Genomic DNA, 17,960 nt, shown 5'->3' with positions numbered 1-17,960 from the left:
ACCGGCCTGTATATATGCTATTTGAAACGAATAACGAGAAAAAGAGAAATGTTAAACAGTTTGAAAAAGCACACTTCTTACCTAAATCGCTTGGCATCAAGTTGGGAACTGTAATTTTCGAGGAGCATGGAATGCAGCACAGATATCTTGACTTGTCACTTGTTGCGCTACGTCACGGAGGATACTTCACTGACTCTGAACATTTTTACTAGCTTAAAAATTACAGAGCGCAGTTCCAAAGTGAAACTTTATGTTCGACAAGTATAAACCTATTCATTTAGTGTTAACTAAAAACAATATTTATTTGCTGGCATCGGTGTTGTGAAACGAGTGCAGGAGCTTCAGCCAATCGGCTGCCTGTGCGGCTCCTCCGCCCACACCGGCCCCCGGTCAGCAGTATGGCCGCCGTTCCTCTGCTCTAGGTTGGTGTGCGCCGCTGTCTCATGTAAGATTAGAGCTTTACCACTTAAAAACATGTCGGCCGTGTTGTTCCTGAAAAGCTCACTGAGCAGACTACCGCAGAGGGCCGCTCGGCAGGTGGTCGGATGCTGCTATCACACCGAGAAAGGCGTCTACGGGTACCGACCCAAGAGGACCGACCGGGAGCAGAAGTTACAGAGAGACCGGATCGCAGCGCTGAACGAAGGTCAGTGTGGGGTTAAGTTACTGTACCGACCACTGAACCAGGCCAGAGCTTAGATAAAGTCAGTGCAAAGACAGCTTTCTTGTTTGTGTTGTTACTTGATGTTTTATCTGCAGTTTAACTTTGTCAGTGTAGCCGTTAGCTCGGTTCAGCCCACGTTGAGCCTCAGTGGGTCCGACGTGACAGTTCATCCGGGGACAGGTGATCCTCACTCGGCTTCTGTTCGTGCTTTGTGCGCAGATCACAGTCTTGCCCGTCTGGTGGAGGCGTACAGAGCACATGGACACAAGGCTGCTAAAATTAACCCCTTGCTGCCACACAAGCCTGTTGTTGACACCGTTCCGGAGATTGACCTGCTGACTGGCACCATCACAGGACAACTCAACACCTCAGGTAAGGCACACCTGGCACACGTGACCTTGGTTCACACTGTGCTTTGTTATGCATGCCACAACCTGCATGCAGCCTTGAGGAAGTCTTGCAATTAAAGACATGCCTGTGTAGATTGTTAGTCATTCAGCTCGTGGTAATCCAACTCCATTCACACCCTGAGTCATGGGTTTTTCAAGGTGGGAATAAATGCTGTTAGAACTCTTGGAGGGTGTTGTGGACATCTGGATGAGCCATAGCAAAAGCAAAGTGTCACAGTATTTGTCATGTGTATTTTATTGAAGAATAACAGGAGTGACAAAGAATAATAAATAAGAGGAATGCTGAGTGGTTATCTGAGCTGAAGGGCAGAGCTCCGACACCAGGCTCGTGCTGAATAGATGCAACAAACTTATAGAAGCATCTGACCTTCAAACAGTTCAGCCTCACCTTTATTATGCAGACAACAGCTTCCCTGTTGTTAGGCCTTGGTGCTCAGCACTGGTCACAACATAATCACATAGCAACTAAACAGTAGAAAGCATAACTGAATAGAAGAAAACATAGTCAGGGTCAGGCCTGTGCTGTGATTACCAGGCATGCCAAGGTTTGTTTGTGATCGTCACTTAACAAAGACAGTCCATCCGAGTCAAAGTGAAGTTTTGCTACAACAGAGAAGAAGCGAGACTTTCAGTCGTCTTCTACTAAAGCTCTTCAAATTACTATAAAAGTCCTTTCTATTCACATGCAGTGCAGCATAAATTTCACAAATAGGGATTTACTGTTTGCAGTGGAAACAGTGTTTAGATTTTGAATCTTGACATTTTTGTTTGGCAGTGGGTTTGTTTGAGTGATGCTCTGGTACAATCTGAGTCAGTATGACACAGAAAGTTCTTAAAATCACAACATAATGTCTTATTGTTATTGCACAGCCTTGAGAACAGTCACTTTGCATTTCACTGCACAGACTGGATGAGCATGTGATTAATAAAAACTCTTGAATTCTTAATCTTGAGATTCTTTAATAAAATGAGTCAAAACTGAAATAGTCCTATACAGGTCCTGTAAATAAAATCTCACAACTAAGTGAAAGTGTGCACGTTTTATCAGAAAAACACACACTTTAAAGGCAAAGTACCCGTTATACAGACAAATGGTTTGGTGAGATTGATATAATTAGAAAATAATGTTTGTGCTCTCTTGTGAAATAGGATTGTGGCTGCTCAGGGTGGAGCCGTACTCTACAACTTTTTTCCTGGGTGATATAACTGGGTAATGTGCAGTGACGTCTCTGCATTTGGGGCCAGTGGGACCTGGCCCCACCAGATATCGCTGTGGAGCTCTATGCTGGCTTGAAAAAATTAAGTTGAAAAAATCAGTCTGTATAGAGTAATAATCTATAAAGAATATTTAATCAAGAATAATAACACTCTAAAAAGACCAGTTATGTTACCAAGGCGATTTCGTTACAAACATTTATGCCTAATCCAAAGGCTTTGCCCACAGAATGCCGACAAGTAGCCTCATTCTTCTTGATGCACCTGAGAATGGTGCCGGCCCGTCAGCGTTTAGGTGATGAACTGCTGAAATCATGGTGCGCATATTCAAAACTGCTCTCTGTAGACAGCCACGGGGCACAATTATTGTGGCGGCAAGCCATAGTCATCTAAACACTGGAATGACATATGTCAAGACGTAATAAACGTTTACAGTTTTGGCAGATGGTAGTACGCAGCAAGCTAGGTTGGTTTTCATTGTGAGCGAACAAGACAAAAAAAAAAAATGAATGAAGTAGGTTCTTTGATAACGATGACAGATTGACGTGCATCCTTTCTATTCAAGAAATGAACAACACTGGTGAGTGGCACTTTTAGAGACCTTTTATTTTTAATGCTATGCAGAGCAATAGGTTGTATTCTTGAATTACGTTGATATGAAATTGCATTTAGTGTTTAGGTTTTGCCATTTTATGTGGCTCATTTAATACAGCTCAGTCTCAGGTTGTACTGTACAAGGAATGGTGGATGTATCATCTTTAGGTATTGTTTGCTTCGAAAAATGAGTTTATTTTTATGAGCTGTTTAATACTCAGGTACAGTAGACACAGTTTGAAAAAACTGTGTTTTTCCTCCGCTCCGTGTGAGTCGGTGACGTTGTCGGTTTACAAACCAGTAGTGGGAACCTCTAGTGGCTTAACTTTGCAAAGTTCTCCCCAAATCTCGTCACTTGTCTCGCGTTCTTTCTTTCTTTGCTGTGCACCACGCCACTGGTAATGTGTAATATATGTCAGTGTTATTCACTGTATTTTGTATTGCACGCACATGTAAAAAAAAAAAAGAACAATCTCAATCTATAAATATAGTAGCTACTTAGGCAACCCAGTGTTGAGCGGTTAGCGCACAGACCACATGCTGTCAAACAAAGAGTCTCTGGGTTAGTTCTATGCAGGCCAATCCTTTACTGCATGTCATTCCACTGCTCTCCTCTCCAGACTGCCTGTCTCCCTCCACTGTCCTGTTTCTAAATAAAAGCAAAATCCATCTATCCATTATCTCTACACTGCTTAGTCCTCACTAGGGTCACGGGGGGGCTGGAGCCTATCCCAGCTGACTCAGGGTGAAGGCAGGGGACACCCTGGACAGGTCACCAATCTATCACAGGGCTACACTTAGAGACAGACAACCAAGCACACTTACATTCACACCCACGGATAATTTAGAATCATCAGTGAACCTTAACATGTTTTTGAACTGTGTGGGAGGAAGCTGGAGAACCCAGAGAGAACCCACACTGCACGGGGAGAACATGCAAACTCCACGTGGAAAGATCCCGGGTATCCTCACTGGGATGCGAAACGGTGACCTTCTTGCTGAGCGGCAACAGTGCTACCAACTGCAGCCCAGGCAAAATCCAAAAAAACAATAGAAATATAGTACCTCAGCTGTGAATGCAGAAGAATAAAAAAATACTGCTGCATTTGTAAGTTACTCCTTCCCCACTAAGTTTTAAAAACAAAACAAAACACTTATTGTACTTCTTCTACATGTTTCCTTCATGCACATACCTGAGATGCAGCTGTTACCTACTTTATATGTGCTTCTGTAGGTCTGAGACACTTTGGAAAAGCCCGGGCCTCAGTGGAGGAGGTCCAGACCTACCTGGAGGAGGCCTACTGTGGCCACCTGTCAGTGGAGACCAGCCAGCTAGGCAGTCTGGAGGAGAGGGAGTGGTTCGCTGACCGCTTTGAGGAGCTCAAAAGGAAGAGTTTCTCCCCAGAGGAGAGGAAGCAGCTGGCCAAGGTCATGCTGGAGTCTCAGGTAGGTCAAATCCAAGGAGCGAAGGAGGATAATGTCCGTATACAAAGTAAAAAAAAAAAAAAAAGAGATATGTTTTATATGGTGATGGTGTTGAATTTTAATGCATTAATTTCTTAATATTTTCTCTCCCAACCTGTAGGAATTTGACCACTTCCTGGCCACTAAGTTTGCTACTGTGAAGCGTTATGGAGGGGAAGGAGCAGAGAGCATGATGGGCTTCTTCTATGAGCTCTTCCACCACTCGGTCCACAGCGGAGTCACCGACATCGTCATCGGCATGCCTCACCGAGGCCGCCTCAACCTCCTGACAGGCCTGCTCCAGTTCCCCCCAGAGGTGAGACAGCCACGTTTAATGAGACATGCATTCTCTGACATGATCCATGACCTTCTGAGATTAGATTGTTTATGTTGCTCCACTGTAATCAGCAACACAAGTAAACAGACCTCTCAGTCAAAGGGTAAACAAGGGTGAGATAACATCAAACGACACAATTTTTCTTTTCCACTCCAGCTCATGTTCCGTAAAATGCGCGGCCTCAGCGAGTTCCCCGACACCTCGCCTGCCATCGGCGACGTCCTCTCCCACCTCACCTCCTCGGTGGAGCTGGATTTCGGAGCAGGACACCCTCTTCACGTCACCATGCTGCCCAACCCGTCTCACCTCGAGGCCATCAACCCTGTGGCTCAGGGCAAAACCAGAGCCAGGCAGCAGCTCAGGAAAGAAGGCGACTATTCACCTGAAGAAGATGCCCAGCCGGGAGACCAAGTCGTCTGTCTGCAGGTATGACAACTCTGATACACGCAAGCAGCCAGACGTTGACAGTTTTGTGGCGATTGTGGTCTGAAATAGAACTTGATTGAACAAGTGATTTACTTGTTAGTGTGTATTTGTATCCAGGTGCAGACTTAGTAGTTTTAGTAAAAGAAAGTCCGGCACATGTAGCTGTTTTTTTTTCCCCTACTGAGTAACAGATGCAGGTTAAACATTTGTTGGCATTTGTATTATGTGTACAAGAAAGTCTCTCTCCTCCCTGAAATCGTTAAAATTGTTTGATATTGCTGGTTGTTCGTGCTCTCAGATGTTTGGCCTTGACTTTGCAGAATGATCTAGCTGCAGAATTTGACACTTGAAGACCATTTTAACTTTTATGTGCTGAGAGGAAGAGTTTCTATCACCTTAAGCCTCAGTTTAACATGATTTGAAGAAGCCACTCTTTGTTTAGTTTGCAGCTTTTGAAAGTGTGATAGGAAAACTATTGAACCCTCCAGTGCAGATATACAGTACAGTGTGCTTTCACTGACCCAGGGGACAACTTGTGCCGTATGGTTAAACTTTTGAAATATTTGCTTGGATTGTTTATTCAGGGAAAACAAGTAAAATAAGGAGAATTTTTAACAAGTTGCTTAAACCTTTTCTGTTTAAAAATAAATAAATAAATGGGTCGGCACAAGTTGTTATTCATCTTTATGTTGAAACATGTCTTGACTGGGTCTTTATTGTCTGTGCTAGAATGTCAGCGTTTATATAACTGTATTTATTTGAGCATCTTTATCAGAACTAATCTACATAACTAAGAAGTTTGTTATTTTCTTCTCCACAGGTCCACGGTGACGGCTCCTTCACCGGTCAAGGGATCGTTCCAGAAACCTTGACTATTTCAAACCTTCCTCACTACAGAGTTGGTGGAAGCATCCACCTCATTGTGAACAACCAAGTGGGCTACACCACTCCATCAGAGAGAGGGAGATCTTCTATGTACTGTAGCGACGTCGGTCAGTAAAACTCCCCAACAGCAGCAACGTCCGCTTAATCAACACTCATATGCAAAGAAAATCTATCAAGAACACGACAGGCAAAACCATTTTTCATGTACTGGCTAATTCTGGGATTATTTTGCCTCTAGAACATATCTTCTTTTAGACAAGTAGAAACACAACGTTTAAAATTGACAATTACATGTTTAAATTGGTGCATATTTTAATAGATAATGCATCATTTGAATATTTAGACAGTGTGTTGATAATGTGTTACATAAAATATACTTGTTCCTATTCACCTGTAATGTCGCCTCTTCAGTTTTTGTTTGTAGATAAATGAAACATTAGTCATGAAATAATCAGAAACATTTGTTCGACAGGTAAAATGGTGAACTGTGCAGTGATCCATGTAAACGGAGATGATGCAGAGGAGGTGTTGCGAGCCACCCGGCTGGCTGTGGAGTACCAGCGGTCCTTCAGGAAAGACGTCATCCTGGACCTGATCTGCTACCGTCAGTGGGGCCACAATGAGCTGGATGAGCCCTTCTTCACCAACCCAGCCATGTACAAGATCATCCGGTCAGTCAGATTCACCTTGTTTACTTTGTTTGAGGCTTGCAATTGCCCACAGAAATATACAGGTGTGTACAAAAGATGTTGCCACTCATAGTAAAGTGAGGATACTTTCAAAAGTAACATAACCATTGATTACCTTCATACAAAGTGCAGTAAAATGAAAACTCACATCAGTGTAGTTCCTTTTTCAAATCACCAGAGGGCCTTCTCTGATTTGCATGAAACGTTTTTATTCTAAACTATTGATATTTAAAATGGCATCGATGAAATTTTGGTATTATATATGAAATACTTTCCGAGATAACATTTTTAAAAAATTGAAAAAAAAATTGAAAAAGCCAGTCAACCCACTTTCGGCACATTTTCTCAGACATTTAAATTTAAAGCTATGTTGAAAAGACAATTTCTCACCAACTATTAAAGATCAAAACCTTACATTTTCACAGTTGTTTCTCATCGTGCCATTGATTTAGAACAAGTAGATTGAATAGTCTTTGATTATAGATGGGTTGAAATATGAAAAAAAGTGAAGCTGTCTTGAAAAGCCCCATCTTTGAGCACATGTTTACAGAAGCACTGATGATGCAGAAGGCAAATAGTGATATTTTCTGAACCATATGCAGTTGCATGTCACATTATTGCCAAACAAAACATAGAATACTTTTAATATGAAACACTTGATCACAAAAAAAAGTTATTTTCACAGAACTTTCATCACTGATTGAGCAAACAAACTGTCTGCGGCCCTTGAACCCAAAAAGAACAACCTTACTTTCATCAGTCCACAAAATGTTTCTCCATTTCTCTTTAGGCCAGTCGATATGTTCTTTGGTAAACTGTATCCTGTTCAGCATGTCTTTTTTTAACAGTGGGACTTTGCGGGGGCTTCTTGCTGATAGATTAGCCTCACACAAGCATCTTCTAATTGTCACAGTACTCACAGGTAACTTCAGACCATCTTTGATCTCCCTGGAGTTAATCATTGGCTGAGTCTTTGCCATTCTGGCTGTTGTTCGATCCATTCTGTGGTAGTCTTCCATTTTCTTCTCACGTCTCTCTGGTTTTGCTTTCCATTTCAAAACACTGGAGGTCATTTTAGCTGAGCAGCCTATCATTTTCTGCACATCTCTATGACATTTTCCCCTCTTAATCAACATTTTAATTAAAGCATGCTGTTCTTCTGAACTGTGTCTGGAATGACCCATGTTCCTCATGTTCTCAGAGAGAATTGCATGTACAACATGTGCTGGCTTCATCCTTCATAAGGGTCATCTGAATGGCACCTTTTTCTCCACATAATGAATGACCTCACTGATTGAATGTCACACTGCTATTCTTTTGAACACACCCTTTTCAATTAATTATTCAATTACACAGACTCAGGAGCATGCATGTCATGGATGTTGTGTCTGTTGGTTTCTCTGTCTCTACTACACCTACTGGTAAATTATTTGCCATGTGATAATATCATTTCTACCAAAAACAGTGGCTGATCTGGTTAGTCATGTTGGGCTGCTATTATTTTGAACACATCTGTACATCTGTTTTATGATGACTAACAATGTTGAGACAGATTTATTATCATTTTTGAGCAATAGGGCACTGAGATTATTGTCACTTATTTGAGTTACTCAAAAAAAAAAAGGTAATGTTCTCAAAAAAAAATCTGGTAACAGATGATGTCATGTTGTTGTTTCTTTGCAGATCCCGTAAGAGCGTCCCAGACTCGTACTCAGACCAGCTGATATCAGAGGGTCTGATGACTGAGGCCGAGCGTGACCAGATCAAATCCAAGTACTACGGCATGCTCAATGACAAGCTGTCTAACATGACGCTGTACAGCCCCCCACCCACCAACCTGCAGGGCCGCTGGGGGGATCTGGTAGAACCTCAGGCCAGAGTCACCACCTGGGACACGGGAGTTCCTGTCCCTCTGCTGCAGTTTGTAGGAGCCAAATCTGTGGACATCCCTGAGCAAATCCAGCTGCACAGCCATCTCGGAAAGACCCACGTTCAGGTAGGACCAGCGTCCCTGTCGTCTCTGCTGGGTGGTTGTTGAGGCAGCAGCTGAACTATGTGTTTTTTTGTGAACTCAGGCTCGATTACAAAAGTTGGAAGAGGGAACCAAACTAGACTGGTCGACAGCAGAGGCCCTGGCTTTTGGCTCTCTCCTCTGCCAAGGTCTTTTTGTCAGAAGAAAATAGATTTTTGATCAGTTGTGAGTGTCAGTGTATTTTGTTTCTGCCAAGAAACTGATATGTAAATTTTCAATGACTTTTTCTGCAGGCTTCAGCATTCGAATCAGCGGGCAGGACGTTGGAAGAGGCACATTCAGCCAGCGACACGCCATGGTTGTGTGTCAGGACACCAACGACATGTACATCCCTCTGAACCACATCAGCCCTCAGCAGACAGGTTTCCTGGAGGTAACACTCTGGACATACAGTTGAAACCAGAAGTTTATATACGCTGGATAAAAAGACACAGAGCTGTTTTTTTCCTCACTATCTGACACTAAATGTGACTAAACGTTTCCTGTTTTAGGTCAGTTAGGATTACCAAAATTCTATCTATTTGCTAAACATCAGAATAATTTTATTACTTTCATCAAAGTCAGAAGTTTACATACACCAAGGTTACTATGTCTTCAAACTATTTGAGAAAGCCCAGATGATGATGTCATGGTTTTGGAAGCTTTTGATGAGTTAATTGACATCATTTGAGTTAATTAGCGGCACACCTGTGGATGTATTTTAAGGCACACCTCAAACACACTGCTTCCTTTTGTGGCAACATGGGAAATCTAAAGAAATCCGCCAAGATATCAGGAAGAGAACTGTGGACCTCCACAAGTCTTTTATACAGTGTATGTAAACTTCTGGTTTCAACTGTATTTACATAATTCATTTTTAAATAAGACATCACATTTTTGTCATGTGCATTTTAAGAAGATTGCTCCCCCCTATGTGCTGTATTGTGATGTCTTTGTGTGTCTTCAGGTGTGTAACAGCCCGCTGTCTGAGGAGGCAGTGCTTGGATTTGAATATGGCATGAGTATCGCCCAGCCAAAGCTCCTGCCCATCTGGGAGGCTCAGTTTGGGGACTTCTTCAACGGGGCACAGATCATCTTTGATACCTTCATCTCTGGAGGTGAACGTCTGAGCACACTGATGTGTTTTTTAACAAAAAAAAAACACATTATCTAAGATTTCATACATCATATGTGAAGCATGTAGAAGAATTCCTGCCACCACTGCTGTAGGCCAAAGCAGTCTGTGTTTGTTTCGTTTTTCTACTGTCACGTTTTCCCGTACTGTGGGCTAATTCTTCACTGCAGTATAAGTCCTGCACCTCCATGAAAACAGCACAACCATGGGTAGAGGTAGCGAGAACTCAGAAATGTTGTTGTACAGAGTTATAATGCCATAAATCATAAAAAGTAAAGAAAGAAGGCTGATTTTTTTTAACTGTTTGTTTTATAAAACAAAACCTGGAATCGGCATTTCAACATTGTCCCAGTTTATTTTCCTGCATTAGTATTACTGGAAAAATCAAAAAGGTTGCTCTGTGACACAGCCTGCAGTTCAGCCCAATTCATCTGAATACGTACTGGATGTTTGTCAAAGTGGAGCCACTAGTGGCTTCACAGTTACACTGAGGAGCGCAGATGTTTTTAGACATATCACTAATCTAAGCCCAGATTTGGTTACTTACCCAGAACGACGCATCACACACACAAGATGAACATCTAGGGATTCCTTCTGTTTTAACAGTTCCTGTCTGTCTCTGATTAATGCTGTAATTTGGGGATTTTTTTTTTTTTTCAAATTAGCTTACTTTTTTAAAAACAATTGGATATTTAGTTAATACAATCTATGGATTTCCGTAGATTTCTTGGCGTGAATCAGTTTCACCAACTCACTTCCACCTGCTTTAAAGAATAACCATCACTAAACATTGTTGCATGTCCAGGTGAAGCCAAGTGGCTGCTGCAGTGCGGGATGGTGATCCTGCTGCCTCACGGTTACGATGGAGCCGGACCCGAACACTCCTCCTGTCGTATGGAGCGCTTCCTCCAGGTCAGTAGCGCAGGAATGCTACGTTCAATGTCGTGTTCATGTTCAAATTGTGTTAGAATCACATGACTTTGAAAGTTACATTATATTTACAAATGGGGAACTCCACTATGTGTAACTTGCATGAGGTTAATTAAAGCTACTTCTACAACTCTGTGTTTACACTTTAGATAATGAAAAGGTTTCATTTAAAATTAAATTAGCCTCTGTGTGGACAAATGGTTTTTCTTTCTAAACCATCTGAAAAGTCACATCAGACAGCCAGGGAAGGACACTTTGTCACCGATATGACCTAAATAGGAGGCAAACATGAGTATCTGTGTTTTCATTTCCAAAATCGGACTTTTCCAGAAGCTCGGTTTTCAGTAACATAAAGCAGTGTTTGCCTGAGGACGAAAGGCCAAAACATTTCTTACATTTTACAAAGTGACCGTCAGTGTGTGGACAAGTCACAAACCTGTTTTATTTCATTTTTCTCTGTCATGGTTTTCTTGTGAGATAATGGCGACATATCTACATGTTCAAATGTTATTGCTTGACAACACATAAAAACATTTGGAGGATTTTATGGAGGTTTAATGTTTTACCTCAGATGTTTTCATTCCATTTGTGTCTTTGAAATATATAACTACATATACCAACACGAAAAGATTTTTATCTGTGGACCAATGTGTCTTTGGACATGGCTCATCTAAGCATGCGTTTAAGTATTAACTGTCATGTTTTGATGAAATACTTGTTATTTGATCTTCAATTCACTGGCTATTTGTGCAGCAACTGTAGAATACAACAAGTGTGATGGTGCAGATGCTCCGTGTCAGGTTTCTCCTGTACAAAGGACAGCACTGCAGCACAGAGTGTATTATTTACAGATTTAATCATTAGCAGATCAACAGATATTCTTTCGTCACAGGCCTCAAGTAATCAGATCATTTAATCTCAGAAAGTGCTTAATATATCAGTCTGAAATTTCACAGATACTATTTTAAATATCTGTTGTTTATGGTAAAGTTTCAAACAAATCACATATTATTGGACAAAAGACTCCTGATGATTTAAGATGGAATAACCCTACAGCTTTACACTGGATATTTCTTAACAAAATGTCTGCTTATGTGTTACACCACACGTTACTTGAATTGTAAATGATCGCTAGTTCACCTCCTTAAATGATTAACGTTCCCAGTCTGTGCTCAACTCCACACAGTGAAATAAGTGACCACAACTCACACCAAGTAAATGAATCATAGAACATCAATTTTTCAGTGTTCTAACAAAATAAAGTAAAGAACTCTTTAGAAGTCACTCCTGTTCATTTGCTTTCTCTCAGATGTGCGACAGTAAGGTGGAGGGCGTGGACGGCGACACTGTGAACATGGCCATAGTCAACCCGACCACCTCTGCTCAGTACTTCCACCTCCTCAGGAGACAGATGATCCGAAACTTCCGCAAACCTCTCATCGTGGTTGGACCCAAGACACTGCTGAGATTCTCTGTAAGTGCTGCACATTGTCTCAAGAAGAAGGTTTTGACGCTTTCACCTCTGTTTGTCCATCGCTGTGGCTTAATAATGTCTCTCGTCTTCCCAGGGGGCGGCATCCAGTCTAACTGAACTGCAACCAGGAACATCCTTCAAGCCAGTGTTGGGTGATGCATCTGTGGCAGGAGAAAGGTGCAGACTTGTCAATATCAGAATCTGTTTTATTGCCAAGTAGGTTTTTACATATGAGGAATATGATTTTAAAACGGTAAGAGTAGCAAATTCAGTTAATGTTAGTGATTGAAAAGTAATAGAAATAGTTAGGATGTGCAGGAATGAGAATGTACAGCTTTACAGAGCATATGATGTAAACAACTTGAGATGTGCAACAAGCTGTGTGTTTCTGTAAAGCACTAAATCAGTGTCTGTGGTGGAGGGTGTGGGGAAAGAATCCGGGTCACTGGGGGACTCTGGCCTCGTTGAAGTGTGTAGTAGTGTGTCTGGTGATGTGTGTGACTGTTTTTACTGTTTAAGTCTTCAAATGTTATCTCTGCAGTGTTTTGACAGCAGCTTTTTTATTATAAAAAACTCTGAAGGGCACTTGGCTCATAAACATTTATGAAGCCTAACCAAATGTTTTCTTGTTCGGCGCAGCGTCCAGAGGGTGGTGCTGTGCTCAGGGAAGCATTACTACGCTCTGCTGAAGCACAGGGAGACCTCAGCAGCCAACCAGAGCACAGCGCTCGTCCGTGTGGAGGAGTTGTGTCCGTTCCCTCTGGAGGCTCTGCAGCAAGAGCTCAAAAAATACCCCAACGCCAAAGGTAGCGTGATCACAACTTACAGCCGTCAGCCTGTCACTCTGAGCAAACATACTGGTTTTATAGATGCAATCACACAATCGGTTTGTTAGGCGGCATTGTGGAAGTTTACTTCTTCTTCACATCAGGTAAAAACCACTCAAGAAGTATTTAATTAAACAATCTAACAAGAAATAGCTGAAGCTTAGAATAAGTGATGTTCAACTGATAACAATTATTAAAACTATTTTGGAATTTAATTAAGTTTCCAGTTCTAAAGTTATATATATATTTTTATTATTATTTTAGAAACAGAAACTAAAATAAAACTGCATCATAATACAATGCATATGGTCGTGTTTTAAAAATCTAATAATCACCCCACAAGATTTTCTTCTGTGTCAATCAGCTGCAGATGTATTATTGTTTACAGTTGGAGGCAGTCGGCCTGTTTTTAGAACATAGTGTGTAATGTCTGTAGCCTCTGTGTGTCCACAGTTCCTCTTTAATAACACATTTGTCCTCTGTTTCACAAGGTTTTTGAGGAATTCCCCTTTGCTACATTTGAAAATACTGCTGTGACTAGTACACAGGTGGAAAGCACTTTTTATAGTGCTGTGCATAATAAATTGAAAAATGTATTGAAACATCATTTGAAAGACCATAAGAAGGAACATACATTAAAACAGAGTAACTATTGAGATTAAAGAACTTTGTTCCGTATAAGATTATGCTCCAGCAAAACAACACTCAGCCTCTTCGTGTTTTGTTTTAATCCTCTTAACTTTGCTTTTCGGAGAAATCTACACATCACAATCAGTAGTCTAGCCTACTAAAAATAAACAGGTTTTTCGAGGAATTGCTGAGACACAGGTCTGCCAACTCCTGCTGAATTGTCAAGGTGACACACCTGTTTACTAGCTGTCCTGATAAGGTTGTTAAATCTGACTTTGTTGTTGGTGGAGGGGATTCAAAGTAGGCCTTGTGCCTTTACTGACAATAGAAACTTAATATTAATGCATTATTATGTGAGCATTTTTTACATATGATGTTTTTTTTTTTTCTAAAACACACAATAAATTCCAACAGACCACTGTTGCTCTACAATACAAACATCAAGCTGTGAGTGTCGGGAACAAAAACAATTACAAAAGCAGCCACAGAAGTTGAGTCATAGTAAGTTGAATAGCCTTCAGCAGAATGCATAACAGTAGAAATCTGTCACCACTTATCTGTGAGTCCTCAAGAAAACATTAGACAACTTGCAAATAAACCAGAAATGCTGCTGGTACATGAGTGCCTCTGACAAACATTTAAATTGTGAGCTTCACCAGAACGCTTTCACTGCAGAGCTGTCGTCTTACATCTTACTTTGTGCACCCTTGAGTGTCATTCAAGACGGCAACATGTCATAGCTGCATTTGTTTTAAGCATGAGGAACTTTCCGTCGGTGTCAACATCCTTCTCTTTACCCAAGAATCCTTTTCCTGCCCCCCTTACTTTTACTGTTTCTAAATTCCTTCACACAAAACGTACGACCTCTGTTCATCCAGCTGCCAAAGTCCAGATGAGATGCGCTCTGAGTGGATCAGAATGTTAAAATGCTCGTCTACTTCACTCACAGCATTTACACCTGACAAGCAGTACGGTATAAGCAGCATATTTTGCTTCTCTGGCAAGCTGCCTGTCTTCTGGGTGGAGGTCGATGTGTCTGAGTACAGTTCATGAGGAAGACTACAGACACAACTGAAGGCTGCATTTTTGGATGTTTGTTTAGAGATAAAGCTCCAAATAATAGCTTGACCAACATTTAATGACAATGCAGTAAAACATAGTGCTGTAAGGATCGAAATAAAACCGATTATGAGCTGAAAGTTTGCTGTTGATGTCACGAATGGTAGAACTTTTATATACCACTGTAATATTTATCAAATACTATCAGTTCTTTATCAAATCGTAAGTGATTACTGGGTTAGTTCATCATAATTAGGGTCCGAGGACCCCTACTTGTGTTTGTTGTTCCCAGATAGGATAGAACTTTATTACTTCCAGGTAAAGAAATTGTGTCAGCTTTAGCTTAGAAATAGAAGGAAATTAATGGAATGGAATAATGGAATAACCATAAGATTTAAATTTTTTATGAAAACAAAAAATAAATAAACTGAAATAAGACTAGAATAGGGCTGCAGGGTGGATCAGTGGGTAGCACTGTTGCCGCGCAGCAAGAAGGTCGCTGTTTTGCGCCCCGGTAAGGACACCCGAGATCTTTCTGCGTGGAGTTTGCATGTTCTTCCCGTGCAGCGTGGGTTCTCTCTGGCTTCCTAAACATGTTGAGGTTAATTGGTGATTCTAAATTGTCCGTAGGTGTGAATGTGAGTGTGCTTGGTTGTCTGTCTCTAAGTGTAGCCCTGCAATAGACCGGTGACCTGTCCAGGGTGTCCCTGGGATAGCTGGGATAGACTCCAGCCCCCCATGACCCTGGTGAGGATTAAGCGGTGCATAGATAATGGATGGATGGATGGAAGACTAGAATAGAAAAGTAAGAAGTAATACTAGCAATGATTCTGAGGTACTAAAGTAATTTAACCTGGGCTTATGTAAGTCCAACCACAACATGCACAAACCACGTGGTATAGATTGACCAAGCATAAATATTCCCTGAAAATTAAAAGCAATTGGAATTAAAATTAATTTAATTAAATAGAGCTAACATAAATTGAATCGTGTCATTATTTAATAGCCTCATCTGGTATTATATGTTTGAACCACACCCTCGAATATAACAAATGTATTATTAAAGAGGACAGTCTGCAATATTAATATGGGAAGCTGAAACCAGTCAGAGATTTTCTTTAATAATAATAAAAAAAAGAGACTGACATGACTTACTGCTGATCATTAGCCATTTGTCGCAACTGTGAATGATATTAAATATATAATAATAATAATGCTATAGCGTAATTTTTTTTAACGTTTACAGCTGTTATCTGCACAAACAGAGTGAACTGCTTAAAATACTACACAAGGCTGGATTTTTTTAGTCATCTGCTTTGCTCTAAATGTGATTCTGAATTAGGTTTCCTTTCTGCTGAAACAAACCTTGAAAGTTCAGGTTTCACTTCACTTCTCTGTGTCTTTGTTCCCACCAAACACACTGAAGTTAGGCAGTTTCAGACTGATCAGGAATGTCTCTGCTGACGAGCAAGACAATGACTTCAACAAAAGTGGCTCCTAAACCGCATAAACAAGTCACATGTTTGGTGTGAAGTCACCTCTAAAAACACTGAATCGAGTGTCCATTGTAATCGCTTTTTAACAAAAAATCTAAATTCTCCCACAGAGTTTGTCTGGAGTCAGGAGGAGCCTCAGAACATGGGTCCCTGGTCGTTTGTGGCCCCCAGGTTTGAGAAGCAGCTGGCCTGCAAGGTGAGCAGTGTTCGAAACCATCCAGTCTGTAATGTGAAGCTTAGCGGTTGAGAAATGAATCATATTACCCAAATTGACTGTGTCCTCCCTCCCTGTCAGCTCCAGTTAGTGAGCCGGCCTGCCCTGCCTGCCCCGGCTGTCGGTATCGGGACCCTTCATCACCAGCAGCAGGAGGCCATTCTCACTGCTACCTTCTCCTAAGATCCAACCAGACTGGGAACCAAAACATCCAGCGAGCAAGCATCGGTACGACACTACAGACTGTATCTGCTGCACAGGCTGCTGCACTGATACACGGGACCTTTACACTACATCTTCAATCAATGTCACAACTAAATCAAAGAAAACGCTTTAATTTGAATGTTTATTTAGAGAAAAAAACAATGTCAGATTTTATGTCTGCTTGTTTTTCTCTTTTTCTCTCCTTCAACATGCCGGAATTCTTTAACTGTCCAAGCTTAGAGGCTCCCGAACCGAGGCCTTAGAGACAATGTTTACAAAGGGACTGTCGTAGCATCACACTTTCAGCTGTCTTTTTCGGCATTGTGCACCATTCTGTGCATGTGACAAGCGCTGGGTTTCAGGAATCAAACCTGTTCATTCATCTCATGCATGTAGTTTACGTGAGTTGTTCATTTTTTTGTACTGTTGAGAACCGAAAATAACAGTATAAGTAGTTAGACATCACTGAGCATTAACCTTGAAATATTTATGTTGGAATGAGAGTGCTGGACAAACATCAGATTTAATAAGGAAATGAAACTGTTTCTGAACAAACTGAGAAAGTTACAATAGTGATTTTTAAATGTTTATCTGACTGTGAGTTAGCGGTATGTCTGATTTTATCATCCAAATTAGACTAAGATTATGATTTAATCAGAGGGGGGAAAATGACACCTGAATTCAAAATAGTGAAACTAAAAGGGCTAATGTAAATAAATGAAGTCTGAATATTTTCAAATAAAGATATTTTCACGTTTGTGCATCATGTTTTCAATCAGTCTCATGGTTGTATAAGAACTGACGCTCCAGTCTGGTCCAGTGTTGAAGTTGTTTCCCAAAAACACATTACTCGCTACTTCTTAATTTTTAGACTACTCATTATTTAGCATCATTGCCTGAGATACATTTTCATGTAATTGCTAGTAAACATAAGATTCTCTCTAGTCAATGATTAATCCCCTAAAAACTAATTTCTGTGTATTAAAGTTATAGATTTACAAGTTTTTTTCTTTATGGAAGTAGCATTTTTGCCTTAAAATGGCTTAGATGTCACTCTACACCTTTGCCTCCTTTCGATCTATTAAGTCCCCACCTCTCTCCTTCCACTCATCCCTCTGCAGCTTGAGCACACCAGCTCCCCTACAACTGTTCAAACACTGTAAAACTGCTTTAAGTTATAATATTGGAGTATTTCAGGGATGCGCGTTGAAGCGGAAAATTTTGAAGAACAGTACAGAAAGTCGCACCCTGCAAGCTGACAGGATTGTTTCCTGAGGTTTGCTACCGATGAAACCC

The 17,960-nt window shown here is 41.0% G+C and overlaps 1 protein-coding gene across 1 annotated transcript; it reads left to right on the top strand.

The window, feature by feature from the left end:
* The first annotated feature begins 382 nt into the window (after positions 1-382).
* dhtkd1 (dehydrogenase E1 and transketolase domain containing 1) lies at positions 383-17,427 on the top strand. Its single transcript, XM_008283248.1, has 17 exons — positions 383-646; positions 884-1,036; positions 4,118-4,329; positions 4,469-4,663; positions 4,841-5,110; positions 5,931-6,102; positions 6,468-6,666; positions 8,368-8,680; positions 8,760-8,844; positions 8,950-9,089; positions 9,663-9,813; positions 10,636-10,742; positions 12,070-12,234; positions 12,329-12,411; positions 12,874-13,040; positions 16,357-16,442; positions 16,542-17,427. Exons 1-17 carry the CDS (start codon positions 475-477, stop codon positions 16,641-16,643), a joined length of 2,772 nt encoding a protein of 923 aa, XP_008281470.1. The 5' UTR covers positions 383-474; the 3' UTR covers positions 16,644-17,427.
* Positions 17,428-17,960: the final 533 nt, after the last annotated feature.

This window comes from Stegastes partitus, unplaced genomic scaffold (genome assembly GCF_000690725.1).
Source record: "Stegastes partitus isolate 25-593 unplaced genomic scaffold, Stegastes_partitus-1.0.2 Scaffold303, whole genome shotgun sequence".
NCBI lineage: Eukaryota > Metazoa > Chordata > Actinopteri > Pomacentridae > Stegastes > Stegastes partitus.
The sequence above is the reverse complement of the archived record's forward strand: the minus strand, read 5'-3'. Positions and strand labels throughout refer to the sequence as shown.

Bases quoted from the DNA above. Each gene is read 5' to 3' on its own strand.
- dhtkd1 (XM_008283248.1), top strand. From the start codon at position 475: ATGTCGGCCGTGTTGTTCCTGAAAAGCTCACTGAGCAGACTACCGCAG. The intron at 1,037-4,117 runs GTAAGGCACACC...GTGCTTCTGTAG, and splicing joins AGGACAACTCAACACCTCAG to GTCTGAGACACTTTGGAAAA. The intron at 8,681-8,759 runs GTAGGACCAGCG...TTGTGAACTCAG, and splicing joins TCGGAAAGACCCACGTTCAG to GCTCGATTACAAAAGTTGGA.